The sequence below is a fragment of the Pollachius pollachius genome, assembly GCF_949987615.1.
Source record: "Pollachius pollachius genome assembly, chromosome: 19".
NCBI classification, from domain to species: Eukaryota; Metazoa; Chordata; class Actinopteri; order Gadiformes; family Gadidae; genus Pollachius; species Pollachius pollachius.
Window position 1 is genome coordinate 16,305,584 of NC_136952.1, and position 15,574 is coordinate 16,321,157.

The window sequence follows — 15,574 nt, forward strand, 5'->3', positions numbered from 1 at the left end:
TGTTTCCTATTCAGATGTTTATTTAGTGACAAAACAGATGGGCGCTCTGAACAGCACTGGAAGGTGATTTAAGAAGTCGTAGTGAGTGGTCAACCATATGTGAAGAATTTAAATAGAAGATTGCACCGGTATTCATAAGACTAGAGAACTCCTGTTGTGGGCAACAAGTTCCTCTGTGTTCATTATGACGTCTCGTTTCATTAAGTTTCCTTCCTTGGAAAGGAATATTTAAATAAAGAATTGCGCACCTGAGTGCAGCCAGGTTTTTGCTAATACTTTGTGATGAGTTGCCTGCTTGTTTATATTCAGCAGGGAAAACAGTGCTATAATTTTATAATTTTCAGGTCACCTGACTTTGTAATGTGAAACCAAACACTGCACCAGGTTGTTGCGGCTAATGCTAATGGATGCTTACACTAATGGATGCTTACTCTAAATGACTCTATGTGACGGATTCTTATATAGTGTTACACATACAATAATCCTTTATCACAGCCCAATACCACGTAAGGTGTGGGCTTTTTAAATGTAATTGAATTGTGTGTGCAGGTTTGTGTATGCGTTGTAATCTGTGTTGCTAGCTATGGTTTTCCTCCACACAGTCGTCTAATAAAGAAATACCTACCCATTGCAGTTTATGATTATTATTTTCTCAACCCACGGAGCTCGCTCTCAATGCCCTCATCATTCACGTGGACAATCAGCTGAGAGGCAGCAAGGCATAGAGAGGGACATCTTTAAGCCAACCCTGTTTCAGGAAAGCTTCAAGCCTCTATGAGGTGTGCTCGATGGCCTATGCTGCTATTCCATCTTCTCCTGGAGTTTTCCTTGAACTCTATCCACAGTTAAGCCTATGGATCTAGAGGGCAACAGCTTATCCAGGTCAGGTCTACTGAGGAATAGATGCTGTAGATATTGTGGTGGTCAACGTTCCTCCTGCCCTTAACTTTAGGGAGATGATGAGACTTGGCTCATCATTAATGAGGTGATTGCTGATGAGTCTCATCGTTTCTCCCAGCCCTACTCATTCCAAAACAATACTTTATATCCCCCTACAGTGGCCTAATCACCATCACTCCATTAACACTCTCACAAGACTCCGGTTCTACTGGTAACTGGTAATCTCAGGTCCCTTTTGTCTCTTTAGAACAGACCCTGTCACTAACCTGTCCCTAGATGGTAGACCCCAGGGTCACGCAATGCAATCCAGTTTCCTATTGTAGAGTCTCCTCAACTCCTATTGTTCCTTTTTCCCCGCTGGCTGACTGCCCATATTGAGTGGTCTTCAGGCAAAGTCCTGGGATGGTGATGCAATTTCATTTTGTGGTGCGTCACTCCCCATTTAAGCCCCAGTAAGCTATATGTTCCTAGCTCGCCCAGTCTGTCGTTTTCTCAGGTAGAGGGCCAAAGTTAGAAATCTCTCGTGTTCTCCCTGTATTTATTGGGATCTGGGCAGTGTTTTTAGCAAGGAATGAGCAAGAAAACTGCCTCCCCACAGATCCTATGACTATGCTTTTAATGTTTATTCCAGACCCACCCCTCCAAGAGGAAGTCCTTTTTTCTTTCTGGTCCTGAATGTCTTGCCATGGACACCTATATCCAAGACTTCCTGACTGCAGGCATAATTTGACCTTGCTACTCTACTGCTGGAGCGAAGGGAAGAAGGCCAGAAGCCAGCATCCTTGCATTGATGATCATGGACTTAATATAACTAAAATATAACTTTAAAGAACGTCAAACCACTCCCCTAATAATCACCAGGCTTTCAGAGAACTCATGCAGCGGTAAAGTCCTGATCCATCCAGACCCTTCTCTGCCCTTCATCATAGAGATAGACCCCTCTAATGTTGACGTAGGAGATGTTCTGCCCCAACGCTCCGCTTAAGACCAGAACAAGCAGCCCAGTCAAAGGGCTGCAGGACCTTCTTGATATTCTTCTCCAGCCATCTAACCCCAGCTCAGAAAAACTATGATGTTGAGAACTGGGAACTCCTGGTCCTTCAGCTCGCCCTTGAGGAGTGGAGGCAGTGGATGGAGGCTTCGATGGTTACCTTTTTGGTATATCCAAAATGCCAAACACGTAAACTCTCACCAGGCCAGGTGGCCAGCTCTCTATTTCATATCGCACTGGCTCCAAGAACCTCAAAGCACTCTCCTGATAGTTTGGCTCCTCTGAGAAAGGACAATGTCCTGAAGCAATCGTACCCAGCTATTATGCTCTTTGTTTTCTTTTGGACGAAAAGCTTATTAGATCTAGTCTGGCGATCTTGAATCCTCCTCGCTTACTCGGGTTCCTGCTCTTGTTTATATCCAAGTCCGAAGTGCATGACTTCAGACTTGGATCAGCTGAGCGTGTGTGTGTTTGTGTGTGTGTGTGTGTGTGTGTGTGCGTGTGCGTGTTCATGACTGATGTGCTGTCTACCAACCAGCCAAGGTTTTAAATAACTTCACCTTTTTATATCCATTTGCGTCATTTCAAGGTAACCTTTTGTGAAGAACTTTAGATTCAATAGTGCAATTTGATCTGCAACCTCAGCCATCTCATTTCCCAGTACTTTTGATTATTTGTATCTCCTTTCCTTCCCTGCACCAAATGATCAGAGAAAATAATCCTTCTATATGCAACCTTACCTGTGATACAACTTTGTTTTACTTATTGTGACCTCGCACTCTGAACTTCAAACATTTCCTAGTATACATATCACGCTAAAATAATAGAAAAGTAAACAATAGTATGATCAAAATTGACAAGGCCACCAGTATATAAAAAAGCCATCAACCTATCATAGGTTAACGTGTCCTTTTAGCTCAGAAGAAAAATAAAGAATAATAATGTTGTTAAAGTTGCACCCCGAGGCTAGGCCAACAGCTAGCCAATGTTAGCCAGTGACGGGCTAACAGTGTCATCTATGGGATTTCACCCATGACCTCTAATAGGTGCGGACAAAAGCCGCCCACCGTGTAGAAGTTTAACAGTTATAACCCTAATTTTGGCTTGCTTGAGGTTCTCCTAAGCTGTGAAAATGAGAATGTGTGCAAGGGGTTTCATGTTAGCCGCTACTATGTAATGTCATCTCAGATGTTTTCTCAGAGGTTGTTTTACTACATCTTACTTCGGAGGGTTAAGATACAGTATATGCATAACAGTGGTTTGAATAGGTCACATTATCACATCCTGGTTTTACTCAATAAACCTGTTCACCGTCACTCCAACTCCTGTCCTGTCTCTGTGTTCTGCTCTTGGGTCCAGCAGCTATCGCTCCCATAACATTACTTGTATCCCATAATTCACTTAGACAGTTGATCTGTGAGCCTGGAAGTAATCTGGCCTTATGAGTATTTTGCAGTTTTTGATTATATTAAACCCTAGCACATGCATCTGAGGAGCATTTCTGGTTCCAGAAGGCGTCTCTGTATAGCTCATTGAAACCTACTAACCTCAATCCACTCAAAAAACTCTGCTTACAATCTTGTCCAAGCTCTGAATCATTCTGCTCACACACTGCTCACAATAAGGTAGTGTCACTTATTACCTTATTATACCTTATTTAAATTACCAACTGGTAGCTTTGTGGGTGGCCCTTTTATATTGACAAAGGTAGAATGCTTTGGCTAAACTGTTAAACACAATATAATATAAAGTGGTATTAAAATACATATTCATTTGTTAATTTGTAATTCCATTATAAAATTGGAACACCCTGCATGTATAATGGAGTCATATAATAACTTCTGCAAGGCTAACTACCGCTTTGCTAACTTTCCTCGGTTAACTGCCGTAGGGCTAATTATAGGCTAGTGAAGAGGCTTTTGTTACTGACTTCTTGTAGCCACCCTCAATCACAAATTCAAAAAATAAATCAGCTCAATTAGAAACCAGTAGCAAGAGAAAAACAGAAAGAAACCTAGAATGGTGACATGATTATGATTTTATATTGTGTCTACAAACAGTCTTACGAATGCTATTTGAATGTGCATAAGGTTTCCTTATAACCCTGCGGTACACCGTTTTGGTTCTAAGCCGCCCTGACCCATCATTGCCAGTAATCCCACCTCCACGGCACGACCTTGACAGTGCACTCAAATATGGAACTTGGAGTGATCTGATTGGCTTGAACCTCCTCTCGGCCTGACCTCAGGGCTGGTTGTCATCAAAGCAAAAAAGACATAGAGAAAATGCTTCTACGATAATTCACTTTCACCATTGACGGTAGACTGATTAATCAAGACATTCTCAGGAGCAAGAGTCGGCTACCTTTACCTTCCAACATTTTACAGGCTCACTCTCAGAGGACTGCATCTCTGCCTTGGTCTCACTCACCTAACTCATTGTTCTTTTTCTATTGTTTCATGTACGTCTGCCCGGGTCCTATTACCCTCCTTGCCCGCTCTGGGAGGAGGGAGCTGTCCAATAGATCCCACCTCAGAGCAGATTTTCCCCTCCCGCTGGAGAACCTCTTTAAACCTAAACCCCTCTGTTTAAGAATGGGGAGGCTATGACCGCTTGGAGTGGGGTTCGATCCCCAACGTCTGAAGTCGACTCGCTCCAGCCATCCCTAATGAGTGTATCTACTATTTCAATGAAAAGTGCTTTGGATAAAGCAGACGACTTAATAATTTTTGAACTACGAAAAGGACATTTTAATTGTAAATCTTCTTTTGGTAGAGAAGGGGCGGGGTCCCTCGAGGTTTAGAAGTTAGGCCATGAGCAGGGCCAGAGATAGTCCCCAAAGAGGGCTTTCCCGTTACTTCATGTAACCGAAACCTGAGGAGGATTCCATGTCCCCCGAGAGCAGCAGCTCTATAGATCTATTCATCCGAGAGTCATCAGGCCCCACCCCCTGTCTCTCTCATTTTTCTTGCACACTCGAATATCTCCATTGCTCCCCCCCTTTCTCCCCTTACCAGGAGCCGTCCGGGGTTGACAGCAGTGACATCTCCTGGGACTGCACAGTCAGGAGAAGGGTACTAGAGTTACTGGCAGATGAGACGGGTGCGGGTCGGGGGTGTGTGGGTGGGGACTGCTTGGATCCGTCAATCCGAAACCGGAGAACCAAGGCATACAGAACGGGGAAGGTGCTGTGAGTTAGATGATGTGACATCCTTCTGACATAAGGGGAGAGGTGCGTGGGTCTGTGTGTGTGTGTGTGTGTGTGTGTGTGTGTGTGTGTGTGTGTGTGTGTGTGTGTGTGTGTGTGTGTGTGTGTGTGTTGTGGTGGGGGTTTGATCCAGTTACATTTACATTAAGGGCATTTAGCAGTCGCTTTTATTCAAAACAACTTACAATAAGTACATTTTTCAGAAGAAGGAGGAACAATTTATCACAGTCGGTACAGTAAGGATGGTCATAGAACCAAGTTCCAAGCACTTAAGATTGCTAGCTTAACCCATTCCCCATGTACAACAAAAATAGCTAGGATAAGATGTTACACAATTAAGTACTATTTTTAAGTGCCAGGACGTACCTCACACAATAAGTGCATACATTAAGTACAAGGACGTACAACATACAATAAGTGCGTACATTAAGTGCCAGGATGTACAAAATACAATAAGTGCGTTTGAGGGGTGGGAGGGGTTGGCTATGCAGATTCTAGGTGAACTCTGAAGTGAGTCTGGACTAAAAAAGTGAGTCAAATCTGCGGCGTGTTCTGCAAATATGTACATCTACATCCAGTTGTCTCTCAATATGACTTCTAGCGATATTTGACACGTGTGATGGAGTCTTGATTTTGTGAAAAACGGTGTTCGTTTGACCCCAAACCTGTTCCTTAATGACCTGTCCAATCATAATTAACTGAGGCACTTTTTGAAGTGTATGCTCAATGATTAAATAGTAGAATAGTTTTACAAGTTTGAGAAAAAGGAGCCAGCAGCCAGTAGTTATCTCCTTCATGACAATCTGTGCCGATGTTGAATCAGTTTGACATGGCAAGTAAAACCTTTGGCAGGAGGATGGTGCCTATTTAAATATTTGATGGGTGCTGCCCTACACCTTCTCAGTGGGTTTGGTTTTTTTACCAGCATATGCTGCCTGAACTCCACCTGCTGAATCATCATACTCTGAGTCTCTACAAACGGATTGTTTGTTTTTGTTTGCTTTTGATAATCCGAGAAGGGAGGAACAAGTCTGCTCCCAGGCCATTGACAAGAGTCATGTGCTTTGTGAGTAGGTTTTGGATGCAACAGCTGTCGGCTGGTTTTGCCGCTTCGATCCCCTGACCCTCACCCTTCTCCTTTGAAGAGCCAAGCTTTATCTTCCCTCTTTTTGATCTGCCCGACACCGGTAGAAACCAATTTTTCCAGCCAGAAGGCTGCAAATCGGCTGCATTGGATTCCTATTGGCCGTTATTGACATACAATATTTAGATCTCTTCCGTGAGCGGCAACTACTGAGAGGCTATCGACAATCATTTTCTCTTTTTCTCTTTATCATTATTTCCATCCTTCCTAGTATATAAATAAGTGCTACTAATAAACTAACAACATATTAAGCAATAACATAAATCCATTTGCTTGTAAACTAGGAAGAGTTTCAATATTTGATGTAGTGTCTTGATGACCTCTCAACGTGGTCCATAATAACCTTTAGAAAAAAATGAAGTGATTATTAAATGAAATCGAAACCATGGCAAAAAATACCTAATCTCTTCAAATATCACAGAAGAATCTTGTTCTAAAATGTGCTTTGAATTGAAAGCATTGTGTGTTGCTACTAAAATATAAATCCATGCCAATATGATTAAATAATATGATAATTAAACCACATCTGTGTGTCAGTCACACGAATGGGTGACAGTAAGCATGGCGTTCTTGTTTTACAGGAATGATACTTAAACAGCTTCTCTTATTACCATTGATTTATGGATAACAGTAACAATTCTAGGAGGCTTATTCAGGCCCATTTCCAGCGGTACAGATTGATTCCATTCTTCTCAGGTTCTCCTAAACACTGATCGAATCTGCAGCGTGTTCTGCAAATACATCTAAATCTACGTTTGGTGAGGTCAGTGACTCCACCCTGCTGCTAGTGCACCAGCCACAAAGTGAAACACCTTGTCGCGACCCCGGTTCCATTTCAGCCTGCGGTCCTATGCAGCGTCATTCTCTCCCTGCCAATCCTGCCCTATCTCTCTTCACTCTACATCATTCAAACGTCATTCAAAACTCCAATGCCCAAAATACATCTAAATGTCATTCAAGTTTTTTTATTTAACACTTTGTACAAACTGTACATTATATTCTGAACTGGCAGTTGATTAAGTGGCAAATGTGCCTTTAATGGGCCAAATATGTATCGTTTCCGTTTCTTGTGTCAAAGAATGGTGACGCTCTGTAGCTCCAGCTTCATGACTCAGTTTGAATGTCTGCAGCGTACTTGTAGCAATCCTAGAGCAAGACGCCTAGCTGGAGCTAAATGCCATTATTCAAAAAACAAGTCAGCTTGGATAAAAGCATTCATAAAGGACTGAATAGTGAGGTAAACAGGGGGAAGAGAACCTGGTTTATTGTGAACAAAAACCTTTTATGTTTAACCCTCAAGGAAGGCTATGATTGTTTTTACTTCAGATGAACACTGAGTGGTTCTCTGTGCCCCGGTGTTTGACTCAATGTGTCTGTTTTAAGGACAATCAGAAATGCCAGACGTAAATTAAATCGAATCACACTCACATATGCTAATATATGCAAATGAGTGGGCGGGTTCAGCTCAAGAGGGAAGAGGTCAGGAACAGGGGGAGTGGGAAGGGGGATTTGGATTCTGAGATCCTGGGGTGGGCTCAAGGAGATGCCACTTCATTGTTATGGAGAAGAAATTCAAAGCATCATTTGATTAATTCATGTTTCAAGGGTTTTTAATATTTATCCAGTGGATCTTTCATAAATTAATCAGTGCATTTGGAACTTTAGGGCCGTGTTCAAAGCAGCTGAGTAGTCATTGAATTAAATGCTTTCATGATCTAAATGATATATTACGTCTTTATTTACTCATGTATTCTATATTTACCCCCCAGTTATATTTCCATTTTATTTTAGCCCTGCCTGTATGCGTGGGCTGTGACACCTAACCACTAAAGTGTTGTTGCATATCAGGCAAAGTAGTCTCTTTTATGCACTAAGGCGTATTCAATGCTCAACCATTTAATCAAACAATCTTCAGGGATCTTCTGGGATTGGACCCATCAGGATATGAATAAAGGATATGAATTAAAAACGAACTAAAACACAAACACAAGGCTAAGAAATCTGGGAATGGTATCTGGGCCTGCAGTTATATGGAAGTAGAAACTTGAAAGTTCTGCAACGTATTTTAAGCCGGGGTATCCGTTATCACCATACAGAAACAGTTCAAGCATAGACTATATTCACAGAACAATGATAGACCTTTATATATAGCTGATGGCTGGCTTATAGAAACCATGGCAATAGATCAACGGCCATTGGAACGTTATGTTAAAATGGCCACGTATGTAAAACTATAAGTTAAACTGACAAACTGTGAGGTTTATTAAACTACAACCTAAACTAAGGTATACAAAACTACAAAGCTAAACCGACGTGTATACAGAACTATAGGCTAAACAGTTTTGTGGGTAAACGGCTAAAGAAAAAGTATTTTTGATTCAAAAGTAGATATCCTAATTTGCAGGGAGGTAAACTGAGAACAAAATGCCAATCAATTAGCCTAACAAAATGAAAAGAACTGTTGTTACCAAAGTCATCTTAAAAATCGCTGAATAGAAAACTCTAAGGAGGGCAGAGTTTTTTTGTCATTTAAGAATACATTTACATTTAGAAGAATACAAAAGGTAAATTGACCTTCCATAGCAATTTAAAATAATTCATGGCCAAATGAGCCGCAAACAGAGGTAAGTGGCAGTTTAAATGTCAAAGAGTATAACAGCACATCTTTATTTTGGAAACGTTGGTAGGACTGGGTTGCACTATAGGTTCATATGAATCTGTCCTTTGGAATTGAAAATGCATCAGTTATGCAAACCATTTAGAAGTAAGCTGACTGGAGTACTTTAAATTGCAATGACTTTGCAAATTATGTTATCTGTCAGATAGGAGGTTTGAAGAGTTCTTTGTTTGAGCAGACCAAGAAACAATTATTGCCAGAAGGGTCTCGTTTTCATAGCTACAGCGAAAGGCATGAGTTACTTTATTTAATTTCCACTGCTTTTATCATTGAAATCATTCAATGTGAATAATTGTATGTAAAAGAAAATGTAATTTGCACTAGACAAAGTACCACATATTCTGTGTGAAGTGTGTGTATCGGTTTGATCCCCGATGGCTGCACTTTAACCTGGGCATATCCTTGTGCAAGATGCCTTGACACCTTAATGACCTGTAATCTGGATTCCCGGTGGGTCTTAATTACTTGGTAGTTAATTGGAATAGTACATTCTCCCTATGTTGCCCTCAGGCCCTCATCATGCATGGTTTAACACCATCTATCATTGACCTGAATATTGTTGATTGACATTGGGGCTGCTCATTCAGGTATAGCCATGGATATGTTGTGTTGGGATGTACTGAATCGATGTCTACCAAAAGAAAAGTCATGGGTCCTGATGAATTTAAAGAAGCTTTTATGATTTGGCAGTTTCCTTTTATTTATTTTTTACAGTTGAGGCGAGGGGCAGGTGCTTGTGGCCGGTTGTGTTCGATGATTTCTACGTGACACTACGCGTCATTTGGGCTGTCCCTGGATGAATGAGTTCTGTGGGTGAATGGTCCGGCTGTCAGTAGCCTATCCACTTGGATGAATGAGGATTTCAATGTATTGCTGAAGATCTTCCAGGAGATCAGAGAGAAGTTCCTACAATATGACTTTGCCCCACCTTCTAACCTGCCATGTTTTTTTTTCATTATTTTATCCAATCAGTGATGTCGGAGAGAGACATTAGTTTTTTATTCAAACCAGATTTATGAGGTGTAATTGAATGCCCATTTATCCACATATACCACTACAGAGGCAGGAAGACTGGGGACATGGGAAGGCAGGATAAATGGGAGAGGATCGAAGGTTAACTGATATTTTGGCTGAATTGAGATTCATACGCCATCAAACACACGACTTCAACTGAACTACTGAACTATAATTTACAGTGAGCTAACAGCCCTGGCTAAAATGGGTTTTTGTTATAATAATAATAACAACCATGATAATAATAATGATGATTGCCCTAGAGTATTTACCAGAAAACAACACGGCAACCACACTGACAGCTCCCACACACATTCTTTTCCAGCACCGGCTCGCCCCGGCCATGGCTAAGTTACAGTCCCTGAATGAGGTCACCTTATGGCGAATGGATCAGTGATATCCATCCCGTTAAGTGGATTTATATCTCTACAGTCACCCAGGGCTGTTTAGACCGCTGTAACATAAATTGGCAACACCCCCGCCCCTCCCCTCCCCTCTCCCCTCCCCCATTGCTGGCCATTTCCCGCTCCCCCCCTTAACACTAATTCTACATTCAGCGGAAAGCTGATTGGTCCACCGATGGCTTCACTCTGAGGAGGTAGATCATCCATTTAGTGTGGGGGCGGGGGCCTGAGTTGAGAGCATTACTGACTGGACGGGGATGACTTTGATAGACTGGCGTGTTGCCGGCGAGCGCGGCCCTCTGAATAATTGGCTTGATTATCGGGAGTTTGAACGTCTGCCACGGGGAGGGCGAGAGACGGACGCATGGTGATTTGGCGAAGCTTTAAGCACAGTCTGGGATCGTTGAGTCGTGTCTGCCGTGCCAGCAAAGCATTTGGATTATTAAAGGACTGCGGTGGTTAACCTTGAGGACGTTTGTATGTAATGTACAGGAATGCTGTTGGACGTTCATCCAATAACCCCGTCTTTGGCTCTCCTTCTGAAGGACACTGGGGTGGGCTGAGGGTTTAAAACTAGTTTTACCTTCTCGGACTCAATGTTTCTTCCACAAAGATATAGCATTTTTGGTTCCGTTATAGTTTTGTTTTTCCCAGCATGGCCATCTTGCTCAGTCTTGCTCAGGTATTGCCGTTTGAATAACAATAATCTCTAATCTTAATCCGATCTCCTTTCCCCAGAGACAGAATGTAGAGAGCTGAGATTAGGTGAGTTATCTGTTTTTTTTGTGGTCTGACTCGGGTAAACAGATTAAAGTTATACTTTATTTTCTATTTTAAAACATTGTAAAGGCCAGAGTGTGAAGAGGATTTTTAAAACAATCAATAATTTGTCACTTCATAAACATAGACAGTGAATACAGAGACCGTTTTTTTAAGGAGCAGGTAGGGGTTAGACAGTACAGATTCAGTTTCTTAAAGAGCAGGTATGGGTTAGAAAGTCAATACAGAGACAGGTTATTAAGCAGCTGGTAGCGATAAAAAAAGTTCAGTGACAGACCATTAAGGTGAAGGTAGAAGTTGGACAGTACAGAGACAGGTAATTTAGGACCAGGTAGGGGTACTTAGTGAATACAGAGACATATGTAGGAGGTAAATATCTCAAACAAGTCCTAAGCTATGACCCTTCCCTAATTGTTATGGGTGCTTAGCTTGTATCTGTCTATAGAGAGAGAATGTTAGCTGAACAGTTCCCGTGTTCACATCCAAAAAAATTCAGTGTAGTCACGCAGTGTAGAGCAATGCTGTGAGGTGTCCCGTCATCCCCTAGACCCTTACAGTTTTTTATCTAAATGAATTGCACATTTTAACCTACATTTCTCCAAAAACGCAAAAGGAAATACAAATGTATGCACGTTTCCCTTCACTTCTGTTATACAAATATTAGGAGTTGGTTCATCGAGAAAGAAATAGGTGGTGCTAATCCATCAGGTGGCATTACTGCAGAAGAGGTGGGCGCAGCGAGCTGACCTCATTCAAAGAGTGCCAGTCAAAGCTCAAATGAAGGAAACGAAGGCTTGGTGACGGACAGCACACGAGACACTGGAAATGTAGAGCTTTAAACAGCCGATATTAAAGCTGTGTGCTCTTGGAAGAGTTCTAGTAACAACCCTCTATGATACAACCGGGAGTTTAAGTGACATGTACTGGACCTTGTGGTATAATTTGTCCCCTTTAACAAAACATTCATTAAGCCTTTAGTCAACCTCTGGTGAAATCACAAGTGGGCTTGTCCACCCTGATGTATACATTATTCATAATTCAAAACAGTCCACTGGGTAGGCTGGTAGGCTGAGCACTTATTATACTTTTTTGGTTTTGCAAATTGAAAAAGCGTATGAAAACAAGGGGATGGAAACACAACGTGTCAGCTGGCAATCTCAGCATATCTCAATACAACCGATTGGTGATGATCATAATGATCAAACAATATTGATCTCCCATCTCCGAGGGGGGAAAGATCTGAGACGGAAAGAGGTTGTTCTTGTTTTCTCTCAATAGGACATAGTTTACTATAACGTAAGCCTCATAGCATAATTGCCTAAGTCATATTTTGGTCAAAGTGTGATATCTAACCTAACACTACTCTCCTAACGCTGCTGATTCACTGTGGCTCATTGGCCAATTCCTAAGCCAATCAGAGTGCTTCTTAAATTCCATAATCACTATCTGCCAAAGTCATCTATTTAACGTAGGTATTTTCTACGCTGAATACCAGATTATATAAATATCAATATGACTATAAATATGACTTGTAAAAAATAAGATGTTCTGTGGACAGACTATATTAAAGGTTGGGGCCTTTTGTGAGCAGAATGAAACTTCAGGGAACAGTTTTCTGAGCTCCTACCCAGCTGCATAATTATGGGGTCACAGTCCGAGGTGTCGTCACTTATTCCTTACAGTTATTCCTAACAGTTATTCCTAACAGTTATTCCTAACAGTTATTCCTGTCTTTTCACAGGCCATGGCTAACCTTCAGTCTCAAAGAAACCCCAGTGAAGTATTAAGACAAATATAGCAATCACAAGCCCTGTCTCCAAAGAAGCCAATTCCACCACAAACACAAACACTTAAGAGAAATAACAACTGTCAAAAGTATAATGGTTTTAGAGCTGGGAGACACACGAGGTTACGACTGTGCTTTGTTTGTCTGTCAGCCGGGGCGTAGCGGCAGTTAAAAGCTGCTGTCGCGCTTTAATGGCCGTTTAAAAGCGAGGGCATCAAAGCAAGATGGCGAAAGGCGAACATCTGTCGTCAAATGAAGACGGACACGCAGCAATGAGCCCGGTGACATTGTTGTCTAAATCACGTGTGAATTAAACACACACACACACACACACAGACACACACACACATACACACAGGAATGACAGCGTGTCCTTACCTGATATGATTGGAGCCAGACGAAAGATGTCTGACAAACGACTGTTCACTGGCTCGTACGGGGAGTCTTCCAGCAAATCATTGCCTGCATATAAACAAATCACAAACATAATGAGAGCATTTTAGTGTTTGTGTGTGTGTGTGTGTGTGTGTGTGTGTGTGTGTGTTGACGAGCAGAGCTGGTGGCGTGCATGCCTTGTGTAATCATGCATGCATTTTCTAATTAGCGTTTTAACAAAAAAGATTACTATAGCCAAATATTTGCTCACCCTATAATTAGAATTGTAATGTATGAAATATGCGACTGCATGCCATTGGACAAGGTATATCGACCTTTATAGTGAAATTATCCATTTTCTTCCTGGTCATTCTCCTAGCTGGTTTGACATTGATTAGAGAAACACTTTCACCCTTCCTTTCTGGTCCCCTTGCAGGATGGCAATGTCTAATATCGAAGATGGTATGTAGGGGGACAATTTCAAGATCACCTTTAGCCTGAATGTCATCAGTTGGTAGAATAACTATACATTGATAGGAAGGGTCTCGTTTTCATAGCTATAGCAAGTTTCTTTAAACAATTGCCACTGCTTTTTATCAGTAAAATCATTCGATATGAATAATTGTATGAAACAAAAATCTAATTTGCAATTGATAAAGTTCCACTCATTCTGGGTGTAATGGATCTCTGACTACGGGCCAAAAGGAATAGGAATGTTAATTATTCTGTAACATCCTCATGGTGGATGTTAATGAGTGATGACCGTACCCTGTAAACTCTCAAATATGCTCCAGAAGATGCGCAGGCAGTTTTTCTCCTTCTTCATGCCCCGTCTACACCTGCAGTTGTATAGCGGGCTCTGCTTCATGGCTTCGATGGCGCTCCGGCATTCGCCTTGCGCCTCGGTGCCGGTGACCGCGCTGAAGTTGCTCTCCCTGCCCGCCACGCACTGCCTCATGGTGCGGTACTTGGTGCTGCAGGTGTACTCCTTTAAGCACTGCTCGCTGGCTTTTACGCAGTCCAGCCGGCTGGCGACTCGGGACGGCGTGCCGTCGCCCTTCAGAGTGGATATCATATCTGGTTGGGGAGTTAAAGTAGCATAAGTAGCATATCGTTAAAGTAGCATACGTTTTTGAGGTCATCATTTTCACTGCAAGGGATTAGAATATAACGTGTATTTTACGCGTAATTATGCGCTTGGTAACAACATTCCTCAACACCAAAACAAAAAAATCCCCCAAGTTTAGCCAACATGGGTAGCAGAAAAAAACACAACAGTCCAACTAGTAAACCTAACATTTCCACCCTACAATAATAACATTTTCATTATGAATGTACCCCAGGTGTGACGCGAGCCTGGTTACTCCGGCACGGAGAGCCCGTGCGTCTGACGACGCGTAAATGTTGTTTTACCCAAATGTAACATCCTTATAGGGTTTTTTTCTGACGCTATTATCCAAAGTCATCCACGCAGGGAGACAGTCAGCTCGTCAGGAGCAGTCAAGAGTTCAGCGTCTTGCCGGGGGGACACCAGGAACACCTCGAGACTCAGCTCAGGAGGAGCCGGGGATCGTACCAGCAACCTTTCAGTTACCATCAACCCACTCTACCTCCTGAGCAACGGTCGCCCCAACACGCGTCCATGTGGTAGGCTACGCGTCCAGACACGTGGACATGCAGGTATACGATACAATATAAGAACGACGCACGGGCTTACCCAAGTAGGAGAATACAATCAGAAAAGTTGCCAAAATCATCGCGCCTTGAGGTCCAGATCGCGTGCAGGGCAGTTTAGAGTTGTTGTCTCCGAGTGGTCCGCGTGTGGCGCTCACGTCTCACATCATCCGGGCGCGAGAGGTGAAGCATCCTTTTAGGTCCACGCGCAACAATTAGGCGTCCTGCTCCCGAGCTGGGGGTTCGGATCTGGAGGCACGAGATCACCGCGTGGACACTTTCACTATGGTACAGCGGAGAGTCAAAAGGGATGCGCAACAAAAGAAGAGCTAGTTTAGAAAGCGATGAGCAGAGCTGACCGAATCCAGCACGTCAGGCAGGACAAGTACCCAGCATTTAACTCCGAGTAGTTGTCCCGAGACCTCCGGTAGCTTACCCACACCGGACAGGGAAAAGTGTTGACTCCGAGGCAGGAGGTGTCCCCTTGGATATTGTTCAATGACACGCGGGGGGCTTTCACCTGAGGAAAAACAGACGCTCACTTGAATGATTTATAACTTGATATTAATCCTCACCACTATTATGAGTTGTTTTTTTTCCTACGTCCAAATCCTTCTAAAT

The 15,574-nt window shown here is 42.5% G+C and overlaps 1 protein-coding gene across 1 annotated transcript in view; it reads right to left on the reverse strand.

Moving 5' to 3' along the window:
- gfra1b (gdnf family receptor alpha 1b) overlaps positions 1-15,036 on the reverse strand; it is a gene marked incomplete at both ends in the record, with an annotated part of 29,002 nt that extends 13,966 nt beyond the window's left edge. Inside the window, 3 exons of the mRNA XM_079756423.1 lie at positions 13,283-13,366; positions 14,048-14,356; positions 14,997-15,036. Coding sequence (XP_079612549.1) covers positions 13,283-13,366; positions 14,048-14,356; positions 14,997-15,036 — 433 coding nt within the window. The remainder of the gene's footprint in view (positions 1-13,282; positions 13,367-14,047; positions 14,357-14,996) is intronic.
- Positions 15,037-15,574: the final 538 nt, after the last annotated feature.